This window comes from Gymnoscopelus braueri (genome assembly GCF_963280865.1).
Source record: "Gymnoscopelus braueri genome assembly, chromosome: 5".
Taxonomy (NCBI): Eukaryota; Metazoa; Chordata; class Actinopteri; order Myctophiformes; family Myctophidae; genus Gymnoscopelus; species Gymnoscopelus braueri.
In genome coordinates this window covers 16,456,345-16,479,467 of record NC_137606.1, presented here as the reverse complement: position 1 = coordinate 16,479,467, position 23,123 = coordinate 16,456,345, and the positions used below count along the sequence as shown (strand labels likewise).

The window sequence follows — 23,123 nt, the reverse complement described above, 5'->3', positions numbered from 1 at the left end:
TGGTCTTCTAAGAGAATATCATGCATTCTCTCAACTCTTGGATGTTTACAAAATTGAAAAACTAAAACGTTTCTATAACAGCTGCAATAAAGCTGCCCGTGACGAACACTTCGGGTCAAGTCTTCTACAATGGAAAACCAAAGCGAAAAGATGACAAACTCAGGAGTGCAATGATTTAGGTATTTTATATACGATCTCATCAAGACTTAAACTAAATGTACAGAATAGAAATGGGATTTAGTGTATAATGTTACACTAGAAATTATATCACCGTTTTCTTTTGGTTCAACTTCAGTTCTACCCAGGCTTTTGAATAGAAATAGATGTGCGCATACTGTCCAAAAAAAAAGCTATCTAAATATTTACAGGATGTGCAAACCATCAATACCTTGACCCGACTTGATATTGCTTTTTCTTTTTAAAAACGAATGGCAAATCCCACAAACAAAAGTACAAAGGCATGACGGAAATTAAACCCCTGAACAAAAAAAGAAATATTATTCAAAAACACTGTTACACAAACAAAAGTCAGGCTCCATGTTCCATCCAAACACGCATACCATTAGAAAAATTAAATACAAATCAAGTCTATCAATTAAGAACTGTGTTCAATGGAAGTCAGGCCCTCCCTCTTGCATAAGGCATAGCAGCTCATGGGCACGGCCTCCAGACAGCAGTAACCAACCAGCTGCTGGCTGCTTCAACTTCTGAGGTCTATGAAAGGGTTAAGCCTTCATCATAGTAACATGTTAAGATCAGCAGGAAAAGATCACGCTATACAGAGAAAAAGAGATGACAAAGGAGGGAAGAAGAACTACAAACTAGCCTGAAGGGCAAATCGAGCAAAAAAAATTAAGAAAAAAGAAACTTACATACATCCTCAAAAAGCACACACACAAAACAATAGCGTCTGGTTTTGAGCGTTGCAGCCTCTTTTTAAGAATGGATGACGGGTGAGGTTTGTTGTTAAGATTGTAAGTCTGAGTGGCTGTGGCTGAGTGACAGGCCCTTCTCAGCAGCGATAAGAACACAGTCAAGTTGGTTGGTTAGACCGCTCGGGGTCTTACCAGCATCACTTGGTTTTGGTTTTCTCCTCCGAGTGCATCTGCTGCTGAAGCCGCTTGGCGTAGCTCTGGGCCATTGAGTTAACGATGGAGCAGACAAAGTAGCACACCATAACCAGCACCACCTTCTCAAACACCCATGAGAGCCAGTTCTCACTCTAGAAAACACAAAAGGGAACATGGTTTGATGGTGGATGCTACTAACAGCCATGACATTAAAAAACAGATAATTGCTGATGTGTTTATGATATGTACATACCGTATATTAAGTATATACAGTGTGTGCACACATATTATTCAGCCACAGCTGTATTGTACGTGAAAGTGACAATACAATTTTCAACTTATATAGCAATAGGATTTTTTAAACATCACCACTGAGGCTGTGAACATTTATTTTATCCATTAAATTGCTTGTGTCTGCTGCATCACTGGATGTCTGTTAGATAATGACAAATACTATGAATTGTATCCCTATGGCATGTGGTGTTTACTAATGTATGTACTCTTATCAGTTAAAAACTTTAAAGTATCAACGCTTGGCCCTATGAAACACTTTCAAAATGCATCGCATACAGTTGGCTATTTTTCTTAATTCCAGATAAGTTCAGAAGAGGAGATACAAGGTTTTTTCTTGAAAATGATGCTTGGCTGAGTCTGCATTGTTCTTACCGCTGGTGTGCCTTCTCCGGCATGATGCAGCTTGTTCCTTTGTGCCTCCAGGTACTGACTGAAGGGCTTCTGGAGAGATGGTCCTATCCTGGGCACAGACCTGACACCACATCCCCAGGGACATCCGCACAAAGAGAGAGACACACAGACAGACAAAGAAAGGGAATGTTAGTTCACTTACTTTTAAATGTTCTGAAGTCTTCCTGTGATAAAGGGCAGAGAGAGAAGTCTTGAGACCCCAAATCCTTAGTTCCTGTGAGAGAAAACTCAAAAGAACACTGCCGGTGCTCCTTCAAAGTCCTCTGGGCCCACAGTAAGATCAACACAAGCTAGGCTCCCTGTTACAGTATCTGTAACACTCCACTGCCTTGTGAGAAGTAAGGCAGAAGAGTGGACTGAAGCAGAACCTCCACAGCTTTGCCTTTATACCCCTCAGGTCTCTATAGGAGCCTGTGTCAGTCTCTTCCACCAGGAAGTGAGTCGGCATGATGTCATTGCCTTTACCACCAGTGCTGCCGTATGAGTGGAAAGCTATCCAATCAGGGCGGGTTCATGCCCTTATAAGGAAAGGAGGATTAGCTCACTAGGGGGCCAATCATAATGGATACAATGTCGGCAATGGAGTTATTCACCGTTTTACCCATGTAATGGATAAGGGGTGATAATACAGGTCTGCTATTTAGGTTTAACATTCGTACAGTTTAATACAATTACAAAAACATGAATGCATCATTTAAATATAATGTACTTTTTCTTCATTTGCCATCATACTATAGATCATGGGGGCTATACAAAGCTATTACAAGTCTCAGACACAGCCATCTTCTAAGTAACATTCCCAGCTCAGGATATAAACAATTATTTTAGACATGACTAGACGAAGCAAGAAGAAAATGAGTCAATTTGCTAAACACACTTAAAGCTTCAGTAAATTGGATAATTGCTTATCTCATAAGAGTACCAAGCTAGTTGACTGACTCACCATAACTATCTTACATACAAACACACACATAACCCAACTCAGCATTTGTGCATCAGTTGCACACATCATAATGAGTCATTCAGGATAAGTCATACACTATGTTCAAAACTGCACCCAATGTTAGTTTCCATGACATTCTCATGTTCTGTTCCATGAAATGCTAAACAATCAGAGAAACAGCTTCAAGGTGCTGTAAGTGATATTTCTTTGTTAAAATTAGTATTAAATATCTCTCTATTCTTGGGCACCGACAGTCGGGTGGTTAAGGCGCGTACCACATAGACTGATGCCTGGCAGCGAGTCCCAAGTTCAATTCCCACGATGCCCGGGAGTGGGCCTTTTCTTTCTCCTTTTTTTAAATATATATTTCGGATTTTTGCTCACAAAACACATAACATAAAAGTTTTTCTATCGATTAGTCACCCAATGGAGACTTGCATTCATGGATACTTTTTAGTTTTTGTCGCATTCCTAAGACAATAATTTGATGACCAGCGGACCGGTAGGCAGTGGTTCCGGTGGGAGAAACAAAGGAGACTCTTTGTGTCTCCTACCGGAACCACTGCCGGTCATCAAATTATTGGCTTAGGAATGCGACAAAAACTAAAAAATATCCATGAATTCAGTCTCCATGAGGTCACTAATCGATAGGAAAAAATCATTTTGGCGGTGAACTATCCCTTTAATACACTATAATTGCTCTCTATAACTAAAATTAAAAACACCTTAAATATTTTATTTATTTTAGAAATAGTTCATCTTTCACTCAATAGGGGCAATACCCGTCGCAAGTTGATGATGTCATTTGCCCATGTGTGGTCTAGCCCTAGGGAATATATGGAATGAATGTGAACATAAAAAACAACTTAATACTTCCTAAGGCTAACATGAGCATCAAATCGATATTTGTCTCCGCCAGAGGTGGAGAGTATGTTTTCGTTCTGTCCCGCTGTGTGTCCCCCCCCCTAGCCAAGCTAACATTGGTCAAGCTTCACGTGACACGTGACAATATGTTGTCACCAATGCTTTTGATTGGCTAGCGAGACGCATGACAAAATAAAATCCTATAAATAGGTGTGTCACTTCAAAAATCTATTCTTGTTTTTGAAGTGAGGTAACATTGGTCAAGCTAACATTGGTCAAGTGACACTATGTAATATAAATAGGTAAGACAGGATTAATCAGGAACAGTACTGGCGGAGACCTGTGCTCCGAGGAGCACATTTTCTATTTTAAATATGTTTTTTTGCACATGCATTCTATAAATTCCATAGGGCTAGACCACACATGGGCAAATGACATCATCAACTTGTGACGGGCATTGCCCCTATTGAGTGAAAGATGAACTGTTTATAAAAAATGGCGTTTAAAAAATATATTTTAGTTATAGCGGGCAATTATAATGTTTTAAGGCATATTTGGCTTATTAGCCAGGGATCCTTTTAAGGAATCAGATTCAAGTCTAATCCATTACTTGACTTAAACAGATTCAGTAACAAACTGACATGGCCTTTACGGTTTATTTTTGGACTGAACATTCTGTGTCATTTTCTTTTGCTGATCATGACTATTCCAAGAAATAGATAAGTCAATAACTACCCAACCATCCATTTTCAAACGCTTATTTAAAGTCAGGTCGTGGAGGTAGCAGTTCCAGTGGAGGACCCCAGACTTCCCTTTCCCAAGCCACATCAGCCAGCTCTGAATGGGGGAATAATCCCTTCACCTGATCCTTGTTCTGCCCACGTGGCCTCTTCCCAGCTGGGCGTGCATGGAAAACCTCCCTAGATGCCTGAACTACCTCAACTGGCTCCTTACTATGCAAAGGAGTGGCGGCTCTACTCAGTCTTTCACAGATGACTTTGAGGTACTTGAACTCCTTCGCTTGGGGTAAAGGACTCTTTCCCTACCTGGAGTGGGCAATCCACCGGTTTCCTGCTGAGAACCATGGCCTCAGATTTAGAAATGCTGATCCTCAATAACTAATATTTGGTAAAATATTAGTTTTTTAAACATAGATAAAATTCTTGTTTATCTGGTAACAATCCACACTCGCTACTTGTGGAAATCTAACTGCTCTTTAAGCAACAATGGCCCACATAATTTTTCACATTTTCCTGGCCTTTTTTTTCTTTTAAAGATTCCTCAACTTTCACTGGTTTTGCGTGACGGTAGGAGCCTGGAGTGTATTGTGTGACAGTTTATTTTGCTTAAGTATAATCCTGCTATAATTGTATTTCCTGCTGCCTTGGGTAGATTCTGTCTCAGTCAAAGCTGAATTGGGTGAGTCCGATCACAACGCAGCCTGTTCTGATAGGACCCCACACACTTGACCACCAATGCTGCGGAGATGGGTTTGCGTGTGAGGAGAGGAAATACCCTTTGCGGGAAATGCAGAACACAGACACGCACACTATAAGAGCATTCACTCACAATGGAATGATCAACAATCAGTGGTCAAAAAACCATCACCAAATTGTTTTCAAATGTAAACCCCCAACCCCCCTGCATTAAAAAAGAAAAGGAAAAACTAACAAATCACCTTCACCCAGTCTCTGCTGCACACACACATACAGTACTGTATACACAGACAGACGCACACTTACCCCATAAGTGACACCATCTGCTCCACTATGTGCTTGCTGAAGGTAATGATAACAAAAAGTTTCTGTGGGAAGTCAATGAGAGACCAAGGGTGATTAATCAGGTTTGAAGTTATTGTTACTTTCTTGATAATGTTCTCACACACACACACACACACACACACACACGAGGAGTACATGCATATATATAATCCACAAAAAACACTACTTTGAATCTCACTTTGCATATTTGCTCCTACATGTCGTAGCATGGTTTTAGTTTTAGCAGCACATGACATGCATGTAGAAATGGTATCCCCATTTTGGAGCCTACAGACTAGACATATGAGAACATGTGCAGGTGTTCTCATGTCACCAATGGGCATGTCAAAATCAAGTATTAAAAAAAAGTGTGTGTGTAGTGTACAATGACCAAAATAGGGATGCCAGGTTGAAAGTGATGAAAATATATTTATGGTATATGGTATATAATTTGCCTCTGCAATGGGAAATTAGTGTGCACAAAGTATTTAGTGTGTAGAGTAAATTAAATTCATATTTTTATATATTGCAGTAATAATGTGTAGTTGTCTCAAGGCACACCTGGAACTCGTCTCACGGTACGCCGTTTGTGAGCCGTTGACCTAAAGCATTAACATCTCCCCCCTCCCCACATCATACACAAGCCTCTGATGAATCATAAAGATAGACTGAAGAACAGAGACAGCTCAGACATAGCGCTATGGCAGGGGGTTGAGACCTGCAGGGGGCTTTACGTGGTTCACAGGGCGCCGAGGCGGGCGAGGGGGGGAGGGGGGGGGTCACAAACCACAACACTAAACTCCTGTCCTGAATCTGATCAGCTTTAAACGGCATGACCAATGCACGCACCCCCACCCCCCCCCAAGGACCGGACTCCATCAGACAGGATATGATACGTGATTGTCCGAGGGGTTAGGGTACAACAAATACTGCCTTTCTCACACTGCTGTGGACTCTCCTCATAGACTATAGTCTGTTCCACTTCCTCCTTTCAAGTCCACTCTGCATCCTCCTGAACAGGCACCCCTGCAGGCTCTTTCTTTGTCAGAAAGGCTATTGGTGAGGTCACTGGCTGGTACCACTGAGGGGATGGATAGGTCTGGTGGGGTTCGAGGCTGGGCGAGTCACTCGTAGACTCCCAGTCAGCCTCTCGCCGTCTGGGCTCATATTAGTCACTGGTGTGGCAGACTCAACAATACACTTGGTAATTAAAGAGAGTTTTTTTGATCTTGTAGATTTGAGAGGGGAAGAAGAAAAAAAATGCCATGGTTCTCGTTAAAAGACTTCTTAAAGAGTCTCCTCTCCTTTCATCTGGTGTGCCTTCATATGGTCTGGATGCATCCCAAAACTCAACTGGAACAGTGCGCTAGCAGAAATAGTTTACCAAAAGTGTGCATTTAGGAGTCTCTGAGAGTCACCCACAAGTTCTATGGTTGATCTTAAGACACCCCACGCATAGTAGTCTAGTGCATGAATGTTTCTCAACTAGTGGTTTGTGGTCCCGGGCATATATACAGGTGGTCCACGAGAACCACCTTAATAGTGGTCCTGAGCACCAAAACGGTGAGAAACACTGGTCTAGTGGTATATATTTTCTCACCTACCATGTGAATGGAAAAAATATATTAATAATCCTTGTTTTTTCCTTTTCTTCACTTTTTGCAACCAACTTTGCTAGTGATATAACTACTGTAGGTGTGGGGAATTGTTTAACACATTTTCTTTTAACCTTTTAAGACCTGAAACGCATCTGTGTCATTTTAGATTTATTTGGCTATTCAAAAATAGCAGATATACAAGCTTGTAGATCTGCTATTTTTGAACAAATATTGTGAAAATGTGTGCAAATCTTTAATAATTATATAATTTAAATTATGAATTAATAATTTTTAACTCAATTATTTGCTTCTGGGGATCCGCGGATAAATACATATCATTTTGGGGGTCCAAAAGCTTTGAGTTAAAAATGTTCACTTTAAAAATATATATATTCAAAGATTTGGACACATTTTCACGATTCTTCAAAAATTGCAAATCTACAAGCACTATAAGCTTGTAGATCTGCTATTTTTGAATAGCCAAAGAAATCTAAAAACGACACAGATGTATTCCCGGTCTTTAATTTGTGGGGTGGGGTGGGGTGGGTTGAAGGGTTGTACATTGTGAATTGTGAATGTCGCAATTTGAAAAGAAATATTTATATTGTGTTGAGTCTAGCCTAGAGGATTGCATCCTGTTCCAGAAATTTTCCAATAAATTTCAATACATTAATGGGTTAAATTAATTTAAATACTGGTTCCAGCATTTTCTGCTTCACAATGAAGACACAGGAGGGGCAGGAGGGAGAGATGGGAATACAAAGGGCCTCAGGTAGGATTCAAACATGGGCCAGCTGCGGTTAGGATGTAGCCTTCATGGGGTTGGTAGAGCCTTCAGGCTCTACCAGGGCGCCTTGCCATTGGCGAGAACCCAACCATACTCTGTTCTCCACAATAAATACATAAATTAGAAAACAAAAGTCAACTCTCATGCTTTATAAACTTAACATTTACACCAAACACATGTACACATCTTTCTTAAAAAGACAAAACATTTAGTAGTAGAAGGATCTATGTACCTGTATGTGCATCTTAACGACGGCTTTGCCAATCAGTGTAGCGCCGAAGAAGGTCCAGAAGGGGACCATGAAATGACCACAGGTGATCCCAGCCAGGTCAAACAAAGGGTTGGGGATCTATAAAAAAGAAAAGAAAAGTAGAATAAAGAAAAACAGACAATCAAACAATCTTACCAAATAATAACCAGCCTAAACGATACAGCCGATTGGTAACAGAATAAAAATGTGCATATAATCATCATCACTATCGGGCAGAAACCTTGTACCTCCATATTTCATCTTTTTGTTTTGTTTTGTCTTTTCCCATAAATGAATGCCCTATTTTAAACTTTGCCGTATGGCAGTGTCGCTATTTTCGCCTATAAAGACTTGACCAAAATAGGGATGTGAAATTGAAAATGTTTAATGAAAAGTATTATTAACAAGAGCTAAATAATAACAGCTACATTGGATCCATTGGAACATAGGTTCTTTTTTCCATTTACTGAAAAGTAACAGTTTTGGAAATACAAGGTTTCTGCCCGACAATAACGATATGCAACCACTGAATTATTGCATACGATTGCAAACAGACAGTAAAGAAATTAGATAGATATTGGTTATTTATAAAATTATATCACAAAAGGCAGTGACGTTGTAATTGTACGTATGTATGTATGTATGTATGTATGTATATATATATATATATATATATATATATATATATATATATATATATATATATATATATATACACACACTTTATAGATAGGATAGATGATATATTTATTATAGATAGATTCGATAAATGATACATATTTGTTATAGATAGATAAGATGATTGTATGATCAAGTTAGTCGGGGTCAAAAAAGACTCACTTACTGAAGCACAAGCCAGGATCCCAAAGAATCCTACTTTCTGTACCATATTTTGGACCCCAAGCTTCGCTCTAGAGACAAAATCCTGCAAAGAGAATTCAACTTTGGTTAATGTCAGAATGCACATTATAGACAAACTGCTGCAGCCAGGCAAATCTCAACTTAGTTTTAATGTGTACTTGAATGGAAAATGAAAGGTCATTTGTGTGTTGTTAGCCTGTGTGCTCTTGAAAATCCTTAAATCCCTAATGTGTAATTGTTTAATAAAAATGTGCAATGTAAAAATACACCTTGTTTTCATTTGTGGATCAAAAATAAATACATAAATCTATGTGGGTTTTACCCGATAGCATAGCTTCATCATATCATTGGGAGAGTTATAAAGAGCTCTGTGGTTCAATAACTGTCTAACATCTAATTGTAATTTCAGTTCCTTGCTATTTTGGCTGCATTACAAGTGAAAACTCTTTGGCACTGGAGTGTTGAGATCTTTTGATCTCATCTCCACACCCGTGGGGTGGTGGAATGTCTGTGGTTTTCATGGTGAAGATCACAGACCATGCAGGAGGTCAGGGAATAGGCAAAGCCCAAAACCCATCATCTCTCCAGTCTTCACTTTGGCAACCATTTTAGAGTTCACTTTAATCATTTCAGTCTTGTGACGAACAGTACTCCTGCACTGAAGTACAATTTAGAGGTACTTGTACTTTACTTGGGTATTTCCATTTCAAACTACTACTTCTACTCCACTACATTTCATTTAGTGCATCTCCCTACATATTGTATTTATTTGACAGATTTAGTTACTGTACTAGTTACTTTGTAGATTTAGATTAATACAAATAACATTATATATATATTTGTTACTCAGCAATACACAGAATAAAGTCATTAAAATGAGCTCTACTTTTAACCAGCTGTAATATTGAAGTAATGGACACAGTAATGATCAATAAATATGGTCCAATAACATGATATAAGATTCTGAATGGCATTCTGAATAATGACTATTGCTACTTTTACTGAAGCCAAAGATTACTTCTTACAAAGAGTACTTCTTCCACCACTGGTGATGACACAAATGCTCATTGTTTATACATAATCTATTCACTTAAATTTAACTTTATTCTAGTCCAAATGTTCTAGTTCATTTGATGAGACATCCATTTCAGCCAAGATATCCTCTTCTAGATAATGTCCTTTTTGTGATTCCCAAATTCAATATCCTGGGGACATTTTTGATCTACATAAAAGGATGCAGCTTTGAGGGTCAAACCTCCCCTATTAAAAATGTCTGGCTGATTGTCTGAATAAACATCACAGCGCTAGTGATGTCAGACAAGAATTTGTCACGTTCCGGTCATACCAAATCTTTTTAGTCTAGACATTAGTTTGAATCCCATGATATAAGATTTGGTTTAGGTAAAAAAAATAAAAAAAAGAAGAAAAAAGAATAATAATTATATATTCATTTATTCTAATATATATATATTTTTTACTAAAGCAGAGATAGTTTTATATTTATAGTGTTAACAGTTTGTAGTCCTAAAAGCCTGAAGTGAGTTAGTAATCGGTTCCCTCGCAAGATTTACATAGCTTTTTCCCGCATAGGAATTCCCATTCATGCTGAATAGAAGGTCTGTTAACATAAGCCAAAAGGGCTCTCATGTTCTGACATAAATTAGATGCATTAATCTCAACTGTTGACTTATGTGCTTTTTATATTAACCACTTAACCCCTATATACTGACAGGAGTCCCTAAGGGGTCTACACTTGGTCCCCTCTTTTTTCCCTCTACACCAATCTCTTTGCCGAAAATAGCACATCTAGCATGAAGATCTATTATCACAAAATGTACCTCTCAGAATAGAAACATGTGGTTAATTGGTGTGGTTCAAAAAGGGGGAAAAATTGGGGGGAAAAAAGTGAATCATTTGGTTAACCAAATGTTTGAATATCATGAGCCGTTGTTTGCTCAGAGCTTATCTTCTTACATTATTTAGCCCAAATGCAGAAAATCCATTGTGAAGGTAAAATGTGGGTTAGCCTACAAAAACACAATCAGGGTAACACTCCTATTGCTATGATGGACAGATTTAGTAATAATAATTGTAATATTTGTTGGTTTAAAATGTACATTTTTCATTTAAAAAAATCGAATCTTGTTTTTCATCAACAGTACAGCTGTACTATCAGATTTCTCTTTAACTTATTATTTTTATTATTATTTTAATTAACCTTCTGTATTGTTTTTAAGTTGTGTATGTGTTTGTATCTTGTTTTTGTTGAAAAATGTATCCATTCAAACATAATTGTATTGCTGATATGATAATAAAAACAATTGATAACAAAAAAAAAGATTTCTCTTTAACTATGTATTTCTGCAGGTCATCACCCCAACACTGTTGTGCAGTTTTCTTGACTTTTGCCATTTTTGTCAAGGAATGCATCAAGTACATGAAGCCAACCGCTCTCCAACTGTTGACATCAAAGTAATGGTCTTGTGACACGATACGTTTCATTAGCTTTGTTAGCTTATGCATACTTTGTTGGCTTATGCATATCTGACAACAAGTTCCAAGATAACCCTCAAGGAAAACAGACAAATATGCATATTGTGCATCCTGAAGACATCCTCATGTGATGTTGACCCCCCCCCCCCCCCCCCGGGTTCTTCAGCTGAGCCCCGGTGAGGTGACAGTAGGTGATCAAGACAACCTAAGATGAGTATCTCAGATTTCCATTGCGCTGACTCAGCATCTGATCTCAGCAGTTGCCAGTCATGTGAGCACAGTCCCTGACAACAACACCGTCTGTCCTTCAAATTAGAGGCCGGTGAAAAATAAGACAGAGGGAGGGAAGGGAGGGAGAGCAAGGCCTGAGGGATGATTAAAGGGGGAGTTGTGCTGTGAGGGTGACTCACCCCCTCAATACACACATTTACTGGAACTGTAAGGAGGGAGGGGCTTTCACTGAACTCACGTGAGCTATTGGGGCCAATCGACACAGACTCAAGCTGTGGACAATGATGACAATGGCTCCGGCGCTTTGTTTGGAGCGTGACAAAACCAGGCAACAGAATATAGCATGGGGTGGGCATTGACGGTATAAACAACTATGCTAACAAACAAAGTCAAGGTCAAAGACAATATCTTAGGTGAGGCAGCTAATGCCTGTGACATGGCTAGTGGAAGTGATGCTCAAGAGATTTGTCCCCAAGCCCACCTAGCCTGGACCAGAGCTAGGCTGCTAACAGCCATTGTTCAGATGCCACCCTGAGCAGCAGTGTCTATAAGTTTGCTACTAGCTTCTCTTGTAACACCCACACCAAGTTACACCACAGACCCAAATGCAAGGGTACATACAGTAGTGGTGGTAATCCACTCTAACCTTAACCTGTCTGAACCAGAGGAAATGCATGTTTTCAGTTCAGATGTAGATGTAGCTACCTCACCAGGGTGTTTCCTCATCTAAAGATAGCCAAAACAATATTGACCAACAAGTGTGCTTTTTATTTTAATGTAATGGATGATACCCTTCATTTTAAAGACAATGAACAAAATACACTTTGTGTTATTGGCTTTTTGTTCTGAAAGTGTTCCCATTTAACCTGAATATCCCAAAGATACCTCAAAATCCCCTCACAATCTCAAAGTTGCCAGGACTACCATCGAGGCATGTGTATGTATGAGTGAATGAGCATGTTGGTGATTCTGACCTGGGCACCCTCAGCCTGCTCCAGCATCTCCTCAAACTCCTCATAGTCCTCATCCTCTGGATCAGTACCTGACTGGCGAGCTGCCCTGGCCATGAAGTATGGAGGCAGCTCCCCGATGGCTGTGCCAGCACCCTACACGCACGCGCGCACGCACACACACACACACACACACACACACACACACACACACACACACACACACACACACACACACACACACACACACACACACACACACACACACACACACACACACACACACACACACACACACACACACACACACACACACACACACACACACACACACACACACACACACACACACACACACACACTTATTAACCTCTTAAAATCTCTCCACACCACTCTACACCAAATCAATTCACTGAAAATAGGCACGCTACAAGCTCACACCGTGATGCATTGTGAGTTTGCAGATCTGCTATTTTCACCAAATGTTTACCTATTATAAAATGGCTAGAATATTGACACAAGGGTTCATGTGGTTAACACTCCAACATTTGCAACAGCATTGTTCAGGTTGCACTTGCACAGTTTATGGTGAATATATGAAAGTTATGATTGTCATCACCCAATCAGTCTCTTCAAAAAAGAAATACATCTTCCTGCATTAACCCGCATAGGCGCATACAGGAAATGATCCATTCATATAAAAACATTTAATGTTTTCTTTCAACACATGCAGGTAACCCAAATAAAGTAGAATTTTAAAAAGTTTTTTTCAGTCTGCAAAATGAAGAAGTGCTGAGCTCAGAAAAACATCTGTGGCACCTGTGATCTATGTGTGGGTGATTACTGTAGGCATTTTCTTATGCTTAACACAATGAACAAAATGAAAGCCACAATAAAATGATATAGCAGCTAATAATCTTGCCCTAAAACAAAATGAATGCCATAATAAAATAATGATGATAATCTTGTTTGGGTTTGTATTTATGTCTCCACAAAAGTAGAGCAATCAAAGCTGCGTGCATAACATCACAAACCCAAAACGTAACAATGGCCGGTGTAAAGTAACTCACTGCAACTGACAGCAGACATAGCCTACACCAGACCCGTTGAAAGAGAGAGCTACGACACTCTTTGATCTTGCCGCAAGGCAATCACATGGTCCATCAACAGCCATTAAGAGGATTTAGCATTTGGAACTACTGATTGCCCAGTGTGGCAAGCATTACTTCTGCATTTGTTTCGTTCTCGGACACAAATTCCAAATCAACCTGGGAGTTGGTTTTGGGAATAATGTATTGAATACAAAATTTATATTCTTAATTTACAATGGACGTCTATGGGAGTGTAATAACTCAATAGCTCTGGCCTTCACCAGTGGTTTTGGAAAATGTTGTATCCAAGGCACACCAATGGGCAAGTCAAAATCTAAAAGGCACACCTACCTTGTATTTATAGTGAAAATAGACAAACTACAAGCTCACAATGCATCTTGTTGTGATGCGTTGTGAGCTTGTAGATCTGCTTTTTTTGCTAATTTGGAAGATTTGTGGGGGGAAATAATAAAATTCAGATGTACAATTTGCACCTTAAATGACATGCCCAAAACAAACCATTTGGAAACCACTGGTTTAAACACTTGGAATGGCACTGAAGTTAATTGCATTGGGCTGCATCCATGGCTTACAATATCAATATGCCGCTTAACTAGCAGGAGAGAACAGATTCACCAGAAACAGCACAGAAGCTAACGTTTTGCTCAAAAACTGCACAATGTTTTGCTAGCGATATTAACTAAAGACTGGACAGGGAGGCCAAGCTGTTAGACTTCTCTCTTTTTTAGTAATACTCACCCACATACAGGCTTCCAGGCGGACCTTGGTCATGATGGACCAGAGCGTGATGCTCTCTGACCCAATAATCTGGGGACAGGTGATCTGGTCTGGGTACGGAGGCTCAGGGAAGTCTGTGGAGCCACACTCGTAAGCTGCCAGGGTCACTGATGCTATGTGAGGACCCTGTAGGAAGGAAGGACAGGAAGATGACTGGAATTCTTTTTTTTTAAATTGTATTCAGTTATTTGTGAACTATATATTTGTGTATCTAAACACAGCAACACTCATACTGTAAACAAACACAGTGATTCATACTAGATACGTCGTTTGGCTGACTGGGAGCAGTGGACGAACTTAATGGTGACAAACACCTTACCTTACGAAATGTAAAACTTTTTCCCCCTACGGCCCTCGGTTGTGGCCCCCAAGATGGGAGTGTCAGCTAAACGTCAAAAATGTGTGTATATATGGTACTTGTTTTATGTGCCACTGCATGTATAGACACATTTCTACACCATTAGGGAGGGTTAATACAATGTAAAAGTTGCTAAATGTTCAGAAGAGGACACCCCCCTTCACATCTTCTCCACCGATGCATGAGCACACAAGCCCACGCACACACACACCTAGTTGAATCACCTAGCCCCCTTTGACAGGTTGGTATGCAATACCATTCATCAGCATCAAGAAGCAGGCTGGTTAGGCTTAGCCACCTGGCCTAGGTAACAGTAGGCTCACCTGAAACCATAGCACAGCAACTCTATTATGCCTCCTTACAGTGATATAGGCTAGCCAACACTGAGACACTGTAGACAGACAGCTCACAATTAGTCAGTGTTGATTACCGCTACTCTGCCAGAGTCATTCTCCACAGGGTTTTGAATAGAAAGACATAGGGAAGCCTGTTTACGCAATACAGGTCTCTTTCACCACCGACGGGCCCTCCATTAAAGATTCACACACATTTCGCCATAATGTGGTGAGTCAGCTGTAACAAGACTAGACTAAACCCTTGTTTCGTTACTTGAAACCATATTCTCATCTACTCATCCATCAGATAGGGGGGTGTACGGGGGCAGCGGTGACCTGCTTTGTTTGTTGAAGCCAAAAGAGTTGCTCCTTAGTACTTCAAATTGGCAGAGAACTTTACACTTTATTGCTCACAGCTTGGAAGAATTCAATGTTAACCAAATTCACTCTTACTAGCCAAAGACAGTGACTGTAGTGGACAAAACTCCCACGGTAAAAATGTGGAAAGTGGAAAATATTCCTTTCCCATACTACATGCATTTTCATCTACCTTGTATATAAGAATGACCTGCATAAAATGATGATTAATCATAAGATCATGTGTGTGTGTGTATACACCCCCCCCCCCCCCGCAAGAGGAGAATGATCTCATCTCCTCTCTATGGGGTTATCTATTAATTCTTGAGCCCTGATCTTAAGCCAGGGAATAACTCTTCCAGGGGGACATTTGTGGTCTGTGGCCCTTCGGAATCAATTAGGGGAGTTTCCTGACCATTGTTGATCTCATCCCCGAGCCGGTGGGTACCATGTTATGAACATACCTCATACATTCTTAAAATAGAGAGAGGGGAAAAAATAAGATTTGCTGGGGGGATTACACTCATTCCTCACAAGTCTACAATCTCACTGGCAAATTATTCTAAAATGGCATTTTACTGCTAGCCTGGAACACATCATTATGGTTGTGAGAAAACTGCAATAGGTCAGCAGCAGCTGAAGTCTGTGTGAAGCCACAAGTTATGCTACAGAGCCACTTTAAAAGTACATCTAATAAAAAACAAATACATTGGTTGATAACCTTTTCACCCATTAACTGCCAAAATTATTTCTGGCCGCGTTTGCCCACTGCCAGAGATTTTTCATTGAAAAAAAAAAGTACTCAGGAGCCGAGATACAGAATATTTAAGTTTTAAGTTGACAAGGAAGTGGATAGGAGTCTAGATCTTCGAAAATTCATATCTCCTTGGTCTTTGGGTCAAATTAAAAATATATATATTACATTTTAGATAGATCTACGCGATTGGCAGTCAATTAAAAGCGGTAACATGTTGCATTTTGACAGACTAGATTCCACAATAAACTTCAAAACCAATTTGGCTCCAACGGGGGTGGGAAAAAAAAACCTTTTGGGGATGTGGTTCCACAGACAAAATAATTGAAACCCAGCATCAGACATAAAACTAGTTTGAGGGATTGAGCCATTTCTGAAAAGAATGTAGCTTTACGGGAGGTGAGGTTGTTCCATATGGGGGAGATGATGGAAAGAAACCTCCCGAGTGAGGTCACACCTACTGAAGATGCATGATGACACACACTATGGGTCTCACACACACACACACACACACACACACACACACACACACACACACACACACACACACACACACACACACACACACACACACACACACACACACACACACACACACACACACACACACACACACACACACACACACACACACACACACACACACACACACACACACACTAGAGGCTACATCGACAAGACAATGGACATCACCAGAAGGGGTCGGCAGACACCTCTTAGACACACACAGCAGCAGAAGTTAGGCTGGACACAGAATGTAGAGGCTACATCTACAAGACAGTTGACATAAACAGAAGAGGTAAGTAGTTGCTTGTTTCTGAGCCAAAACTTCATACTCCATGTCCCCCCACCACCACCACCAATTTCATGAAAATGGAAATAGCTGAGTCAGTGGAGAAACATCTGCGTATGTTCTACAAAAAAAGGCCACATCTCCTCCCTAAATGTGGGCACGTGTGCAGAATCACTTCCCTATCTTTCCCTTTCCTCAATTGCTCAGGTTCACCACAACCAAGACGAGTGTCACATCGCGCTGTGACTCAACCACAAAGTCATTCTGAGACATCAGGGAACAAATGTCACTGAACTCTGAAATTGTGGGCCACGTCCATAGAGATGTGGGTGACAGATGCAAGGGCTTTGAGCCAGTGGGCACACTGTTCATGACAACAGACAAGGAGCATGGGGCCACCATGTGGTGGCTTTTAGAATAGGTACCTGGTAGAGCTAGCTTACACAGACATTTGGTGTCGTGCACCAAAAAGGAACTGATCTACAAGCTCATAATAACGCGTCACACTGTGATTATGAGCACGTAGATCAGCTATTTTTACCCCTTATGTGACACCCACACACAACTAAGTATAACTCAGGCTTCAGATTTCATTTCAGTGCTGCACATTTGTATCTGTATAAATAAACGGACCACACAATGGCCAATAGAAAACAATGGCCTCGCGTAAGTGTTTTTATTTGATCATTTGTTTCATTTGGGTTCCAAGATCCTGAATTGGTTTTGATCTACACAGGCTACGTGCGCCCGGTGCTGGAGTATGCAGTCCCAGTCTGGCACAGTCCCTTGACTGACGGCCAGACTAAAAGACTGGGAAGAGTTCCGAAACGGGCTTGCAAAATCATATGTAGGCCGGAGGTACACGGGATACACAAAGGGCTCTCAACTGTGTCTCGACTTTGCCAGGAAGCTGTTCAAGACCAACTTCAGAAATTGGCTACCTCCCCTCAGGAAGATCTCTAGTCGCCAAACAAGGAACGCAAACACACTGGACAGCCCAATATGCCCAACTGAGAGATACGAGAAATCAAAAATCCCATGTGCAGACTCTTAAATGATAGTGGATTTTAGATTTGTGTTTTAGGTTATTAGATTTTTCACCCTACAACATGTCTCTATGAAGCGCTCTCTTACCAGATAGAGCAGGAAGGTGTGCAGGCCAGTGCCAAGGCCAACTGATGACAGGATGCCAAGGCCTACCCAGTAGGCACACCATAGAAACCTCTTCTCCAGGTGCCGGACATACTGCAGGGGAGGAAGTGAAGAGGATCAGATGCATGGAGGGAGGACAATGGACAGGGTTATTTCAATGTTATGAGTTAGTTTGATATTTTATTAACTTTTTTCCCCATTTGACTTGCACTTCAAGATGTTTTCAGATGGTGTTTGCTAGTTTTACTTAAGGTTTTAATAAAATAAGAAAGTTTAAATTCATACGTTTTTGTTTTAGGCTTTCAATAATATTGCCTGTATGGCGTGTTAGTACTTATTTGTGGTACATGCTTGCTGTAGGAATGACTACTACATGACATGTTCATCACTGCTAGTCTGCCTGGGACCATTCATTATTTTCATTTAATCTAGATTTGAAGGTGAATATTTTTGTTTTTTTTTACTTCTTTTGATCAAATTTATATTCCAAACTTTAATCCTGTTTTTCTTTTCAAACTAGTATGGGTCAGAGTGAAATAATTGTGATGAGAGAACCTAGACGAAATTGAACTCAGTAACTCTGACTTGCAGGGGTGGGCATCCTTTTCAGGGTACATAACATTTTGCTTTCAACCTAGCATGCCTAATTTGTAAATGTTCCAAAAAATCTATAAGTTCACGACACGTTGCATCGCGGCGCTATTTGTCCGATGACAAAGTACAATATCAAATTTACTATTGGTTAAGTGGTTAATAAAACTTAAGAAAGAATGAGTCAATATTTGAATAGAGTAAATAGAATAATTTCTGACTATCTAGGGAGAAAAGATTTGTGCAATCAATAATGGTTAGTAATGGTTGTTTTTTGATTAAATCAATTGATGACCTCAATAGCCCTATCTGATCACCTGGTATATCAATAAGAGGTTAGTTGCCCACCCATGCTTTAATGTTTGTGCACTACAGTAGTGATACATATCGAAACATTCAGATTCTATAATCAAACTTTACAGTCCCTCGAATTGGGCAGTTAATTAAAAAAACACACATTTGTCAACCTACAACATGTCAAGATACTACACCTAAATCCTTAATAATCAAGGGATAATATTATGACCTGAAAATGTCATAATGAGATGACCTTTCTTCAGGGAATGTTGTTTATCTGAGCAAACAGTGACTTATCTTTCACCTTTAAACTTCTTTATAGACAAACGACAGAGATGTGTTGTTAAATATTAACAAGGCTAAGAAAAACAAATGGGAAGAAGACATACGTCTTGGTGGCCTCCTTCAGTGTAATAGGTGACGGAGAAGACAGAACACACCACCAAGAAAAACAACACTGTGCCCCGGGTTCGCCACAATCTAGACAGGAAGGCAGGCAAAATCAAAACATATAAAATACATGGAAGACCTTATTAATTAACTGTGTATCTGTGTGTGTGTGTGTGTGTGTGTGTGTGTGTGTGTGTGTGTGTGTGTGTGTGTGTGTGTGTGTGTGTGTGTGTGTGTGTGTGTGGGCGTGGGTGTGTGCGTGCGTAAAATAGGTGGCCATCACGAAAAAATGTATAATCCTATTTCATCTACTGACTGGTAACTGGTGTTATGAAGTCTTTTCCCTCCCCCACCCTGTTATTTCAAGACTGAAGACCTGACTATTTAAGAAATGTCTGCTCAATTGAACATTGCCCAAAGGACAATGACAGAGAAGACTGTGGAGAAGAGTCCTTGCAACAACCTTCACAAGCTGAAAGCTAACCCACAATAGTGCTCAACCACAGGTCTGACACACAACCACAAGTCTCCAAGAACTCCCCAACGGTTCAAAATCTTACTTTAAAGTCAACTCCTTTAACTTGACGAGGGTCTCTAGGAGGAAATAGTGTAGCGTGGTGACAGGCCTCTTCCACAAAACCAGAGACAAGCGCCCCTCCTTATCCTTCTGTCTCCTCTCTCTGGCTGCAGCATCTGGAGTACACACACAATCAGAATTGTCGTCACCCTGATTTAGTGTAATACTTACTTCTTCATTGCCGCCGGACATCATATCTTGGGCAGGTTGTTCAGTTGAGAATGTTAAATCCATGACACATATAACAGCACCAGATATGTTTATGTCCAAGACACGTCAATCCCATACCCTTATGCTTATGGAAAGTCAATTCAAGGTAAAACAGAAAGTAAACCATATTTTCCTTTACTTTTACGGCCTCCTCTGTTAATGATAGGCAAGTATTGCTGTTGTAATCAGTGATACTTGCTTTTACTGATAACAACCACAGCATTTTCTTAAAGGACCACTTCACTCATTTTCGAAGCCATCTTCTTATAATTGTTCCTGCTCATTATACAATGGTACCATTTCTGTCAACTCAGTCTGTGTCCCAGAAGAGGGCTGCGGACAGTTCAGAAACTTGATTAAGTATGACATCATTGGTAGGCAGGTTTGGTCATTTCATACAAGATTTCAAACTTCTTTTTTAAATTAATGCAAGAACATGGCTTCTATTTCAATATGCTAACTTCCCAGGAAGATAAAGGCTGTAGTTTCCATTAGCTTGAAATCCCCATAGATGATGTCATTGGTAGGCAGGTTTCTCAACTTTCCATAGCCCACCGATGAGACACAGAGTGAGTAGATGGAAATTGTGTCATCAGCATCTTATAATCACTAATGCTCATCATCATACCATAATGAGCATTAGTGAGGAGGACCAATTATATGAAGATTAGGCTGAAATTGGGTGAAGTGCTCCTGAAGACATTTCCTCACATCAACGTGCTTATTTAAAAACAATATATTGCTAGCTTTAGTTTGTTAGAAACCAACCTGCGGAGTTGCCATTCTGTCTGCCTTTAGCTCCCGCCCGTTGTTCACAACTTGCTCCATTTGCTGCCATGTCAACCAGCTAGTGGGTCAGGTAATCTAAGGACAGGATGAGATCATTAGTTATGTGGGTGGGGCGATGGGGGTCAACCAAAACCTAACGATGTTTCACTGCTAGACTCTAGACTCTCCCCTTCACTGTACACACATCGTCAGCGGTGTAAAGTAACTAAGTACATTTACTCAAGTACTCTACTCAAGTACAATTTTGAGGTATTTTTTACTTTACTGGAGTATTTCCAATTTTCAGTACTTTTACTTATCCTAGTTACTGGTTACTTTGTAGATTTTGATTATTACAAAACATACATTAACCACTTCAGCCCTATATACGTTTCGGCTGATCTAAAAGCTCACAATGTGAGCCTGTAGATCGGCTATTTAAAAAAAATAAAAGTAATACTTTTTATACATTTGAAAACTTCTGCATAATGAGTACTTTCTTTTTGATACCAATACTCTTGTACTTTTACACAAGTAAATATTGAATTCCTTTTACTTGTAACAGAGTATTTCTACTTTGCAGATAAGTAAAACGATGAGAGTACTTTTTCCACCACCACTGGCCCTATATCTAGACTCTCCCATTCTGTGACCTCCCCTTCACTGTACACACAACAGCACAGTCAGGCATTGTTATCCAGAATTGGAGGTGCCGTCCTGCCGGGGCAGTGGGGGCACCCCACCCCCCCCAATTTCCCAACGTTCTACCAAAAAAAGGATATCTCAAGTTGTCTGTGACTCTGTGGTATCCGTAGATTAGGACTCTCGACGTAGATGACATTGAAAATGTCAGAATCGATGAACTACATCTACGAGAGTCGTAATCTACGTCTCTGTGGTAAAGACAGGACGTTAAAATGATACTCGGCTGCGAAACGAGCGTTTAAATCTTTATTCATTTTTCCTTTTTATTTTTCTGACAGCCTGCCCTAGCTGTGTCAAATTTAAAATCCCTCCAAAAAAAAACTGAAATCATGGGCAAAATGATGACATTTACATTACAGATGAAGCACAGACAGCTTAATGGGGTGTTTTTTAAGGCAAGTATCACGAGATGACAGATGCGTGTTACAGTATAATCAACTTCCTCATCATGCTAACCGGGGTTAGCTTAGCCACGGTGCTAAAACGATAAGTCAAGTATAGGTTGTTGGGGTAAACAACAACACAAAGGCTTAACATTTAGAAGCCTCAAAATTGTTTAAAGGTGTATAAAATCCTCCTCTTTTACCGTTAGGTCATAAAAACGAAGAAGACAAACCACAAACAGGGTAAATTAATTCCAAAGGATGGTGAAATGGACAGTCATACCTTATCCTATCCTCTTCACGTGACCCGGAAAGGAACTGTCAGTCACCAGTCTGTTAACATAATAAAATGTCACGATAATTTTCAGCCATGTATTTATTAGCCACTTTAAGTCAGTGGTTCTCAAATTTTTCATGTCAAGGACCCCCAAATTGACACTTATTAGCCCGCGGACCCCCATTTCAAAAGATATGCCAGGGACCCCCATAAGAGAAGATTTTTTACGGCTCTAGCAGTGATTCTCAACCATTTTAATTTCAATGACCCCCAGTTTGACATGCATTAGGGCTACAGACCCCCATTTAATGGCATTTCTATCACTTGGACCGCAATTTATATTGTAAAATCTATGTCAATTTTACTCTAGTGTACACATGGAACCAAATGGACCCGTGGGGGTCCCCGGACCCCACTTTGAGAACCAATGCTTTAAGTAACCACTTAAACCCCATATGGGTAACTGGAGTCCCTCAGGGCTCAATAATAGTGTATTTTCAGTTTTCTGTCATTGTGGGGAGCTTTTTTAAACTATTGATAAGCATCACTTTGTGTACATTGTGTGTAAATCAATACATTGCGTTTACAGTTTTCATCCGTGTTGAAATGGGCACAACGTTAAACTATACCTTTAGTAAGTCTTCAATTTTTTCTAAAACTTTTATTGTGAAACTGATATAAGGACGTAGACCCGACCCAGAAGTACATTAATGTGGTCCAATAGGAGGTGGACAAATTTACTTCATCATATTAGATAATTTAGAGTTGTCGTCAG

At 40.1% G+C, this 23,123-nt stretch overlaps 1 protein-coding gene across 3 annotated transcripts; it reads right to left on the bottom strand.

The window, feature by feature from the left end:
- Positions 1 to 166: 166 nt before the first annotated feature.
- Positions 167 to 22,383, bottom strand: vmp1 (vacuole membrane protein 1). 3 transcript variants are annotated; one of them, XM_080427937.1, is made up of 12 exons: positions 22,355 to 22,383; positions 20,984 to 21,079; positions 19,989 to 20,121; positions 19,428 to 19,518; positions 18,133 to 18,243; positions 14,363 to 14,527; positions 12,537 to 12,668; positions 8,822 to 8,902; positions 7,960 to 8,076; positions 5,325 to 5,386; positions 1,737 to 1,836; positions 167 to 1,222 (listed from the first exon to the last, which is right to left on the bottom strand). In XM_080427937.1, exons 2-12 carry the CDS (start codon positions 21,051 to 21,053, stop codon positions 1,073 to 1,075), a joined length of 1,212 nt encoding a protein of 403 aa, XP_080284063.1. In that variant the 5' UTR covers positions 21,054 to 21,079; positions 22,355 to 22,383; the 3' UTR covers positions 167 to 1,072. The 3 variants fall into 3 exon arrangements, with proteins under 3 accessions (XP_080284063.1, XP_080284064.1, XP_080284065.1); XM_080427938.1 differs by having other exon boundaries at positions 22,275 to 22,361; XM_080427939.1 differs by lacking the exon at positions 22,355 to 22,383 and adding an exon at positions 22,305 to 22,318.
- Positions 22,384 to 23,123: the final 740 nt, after the last annotated feature.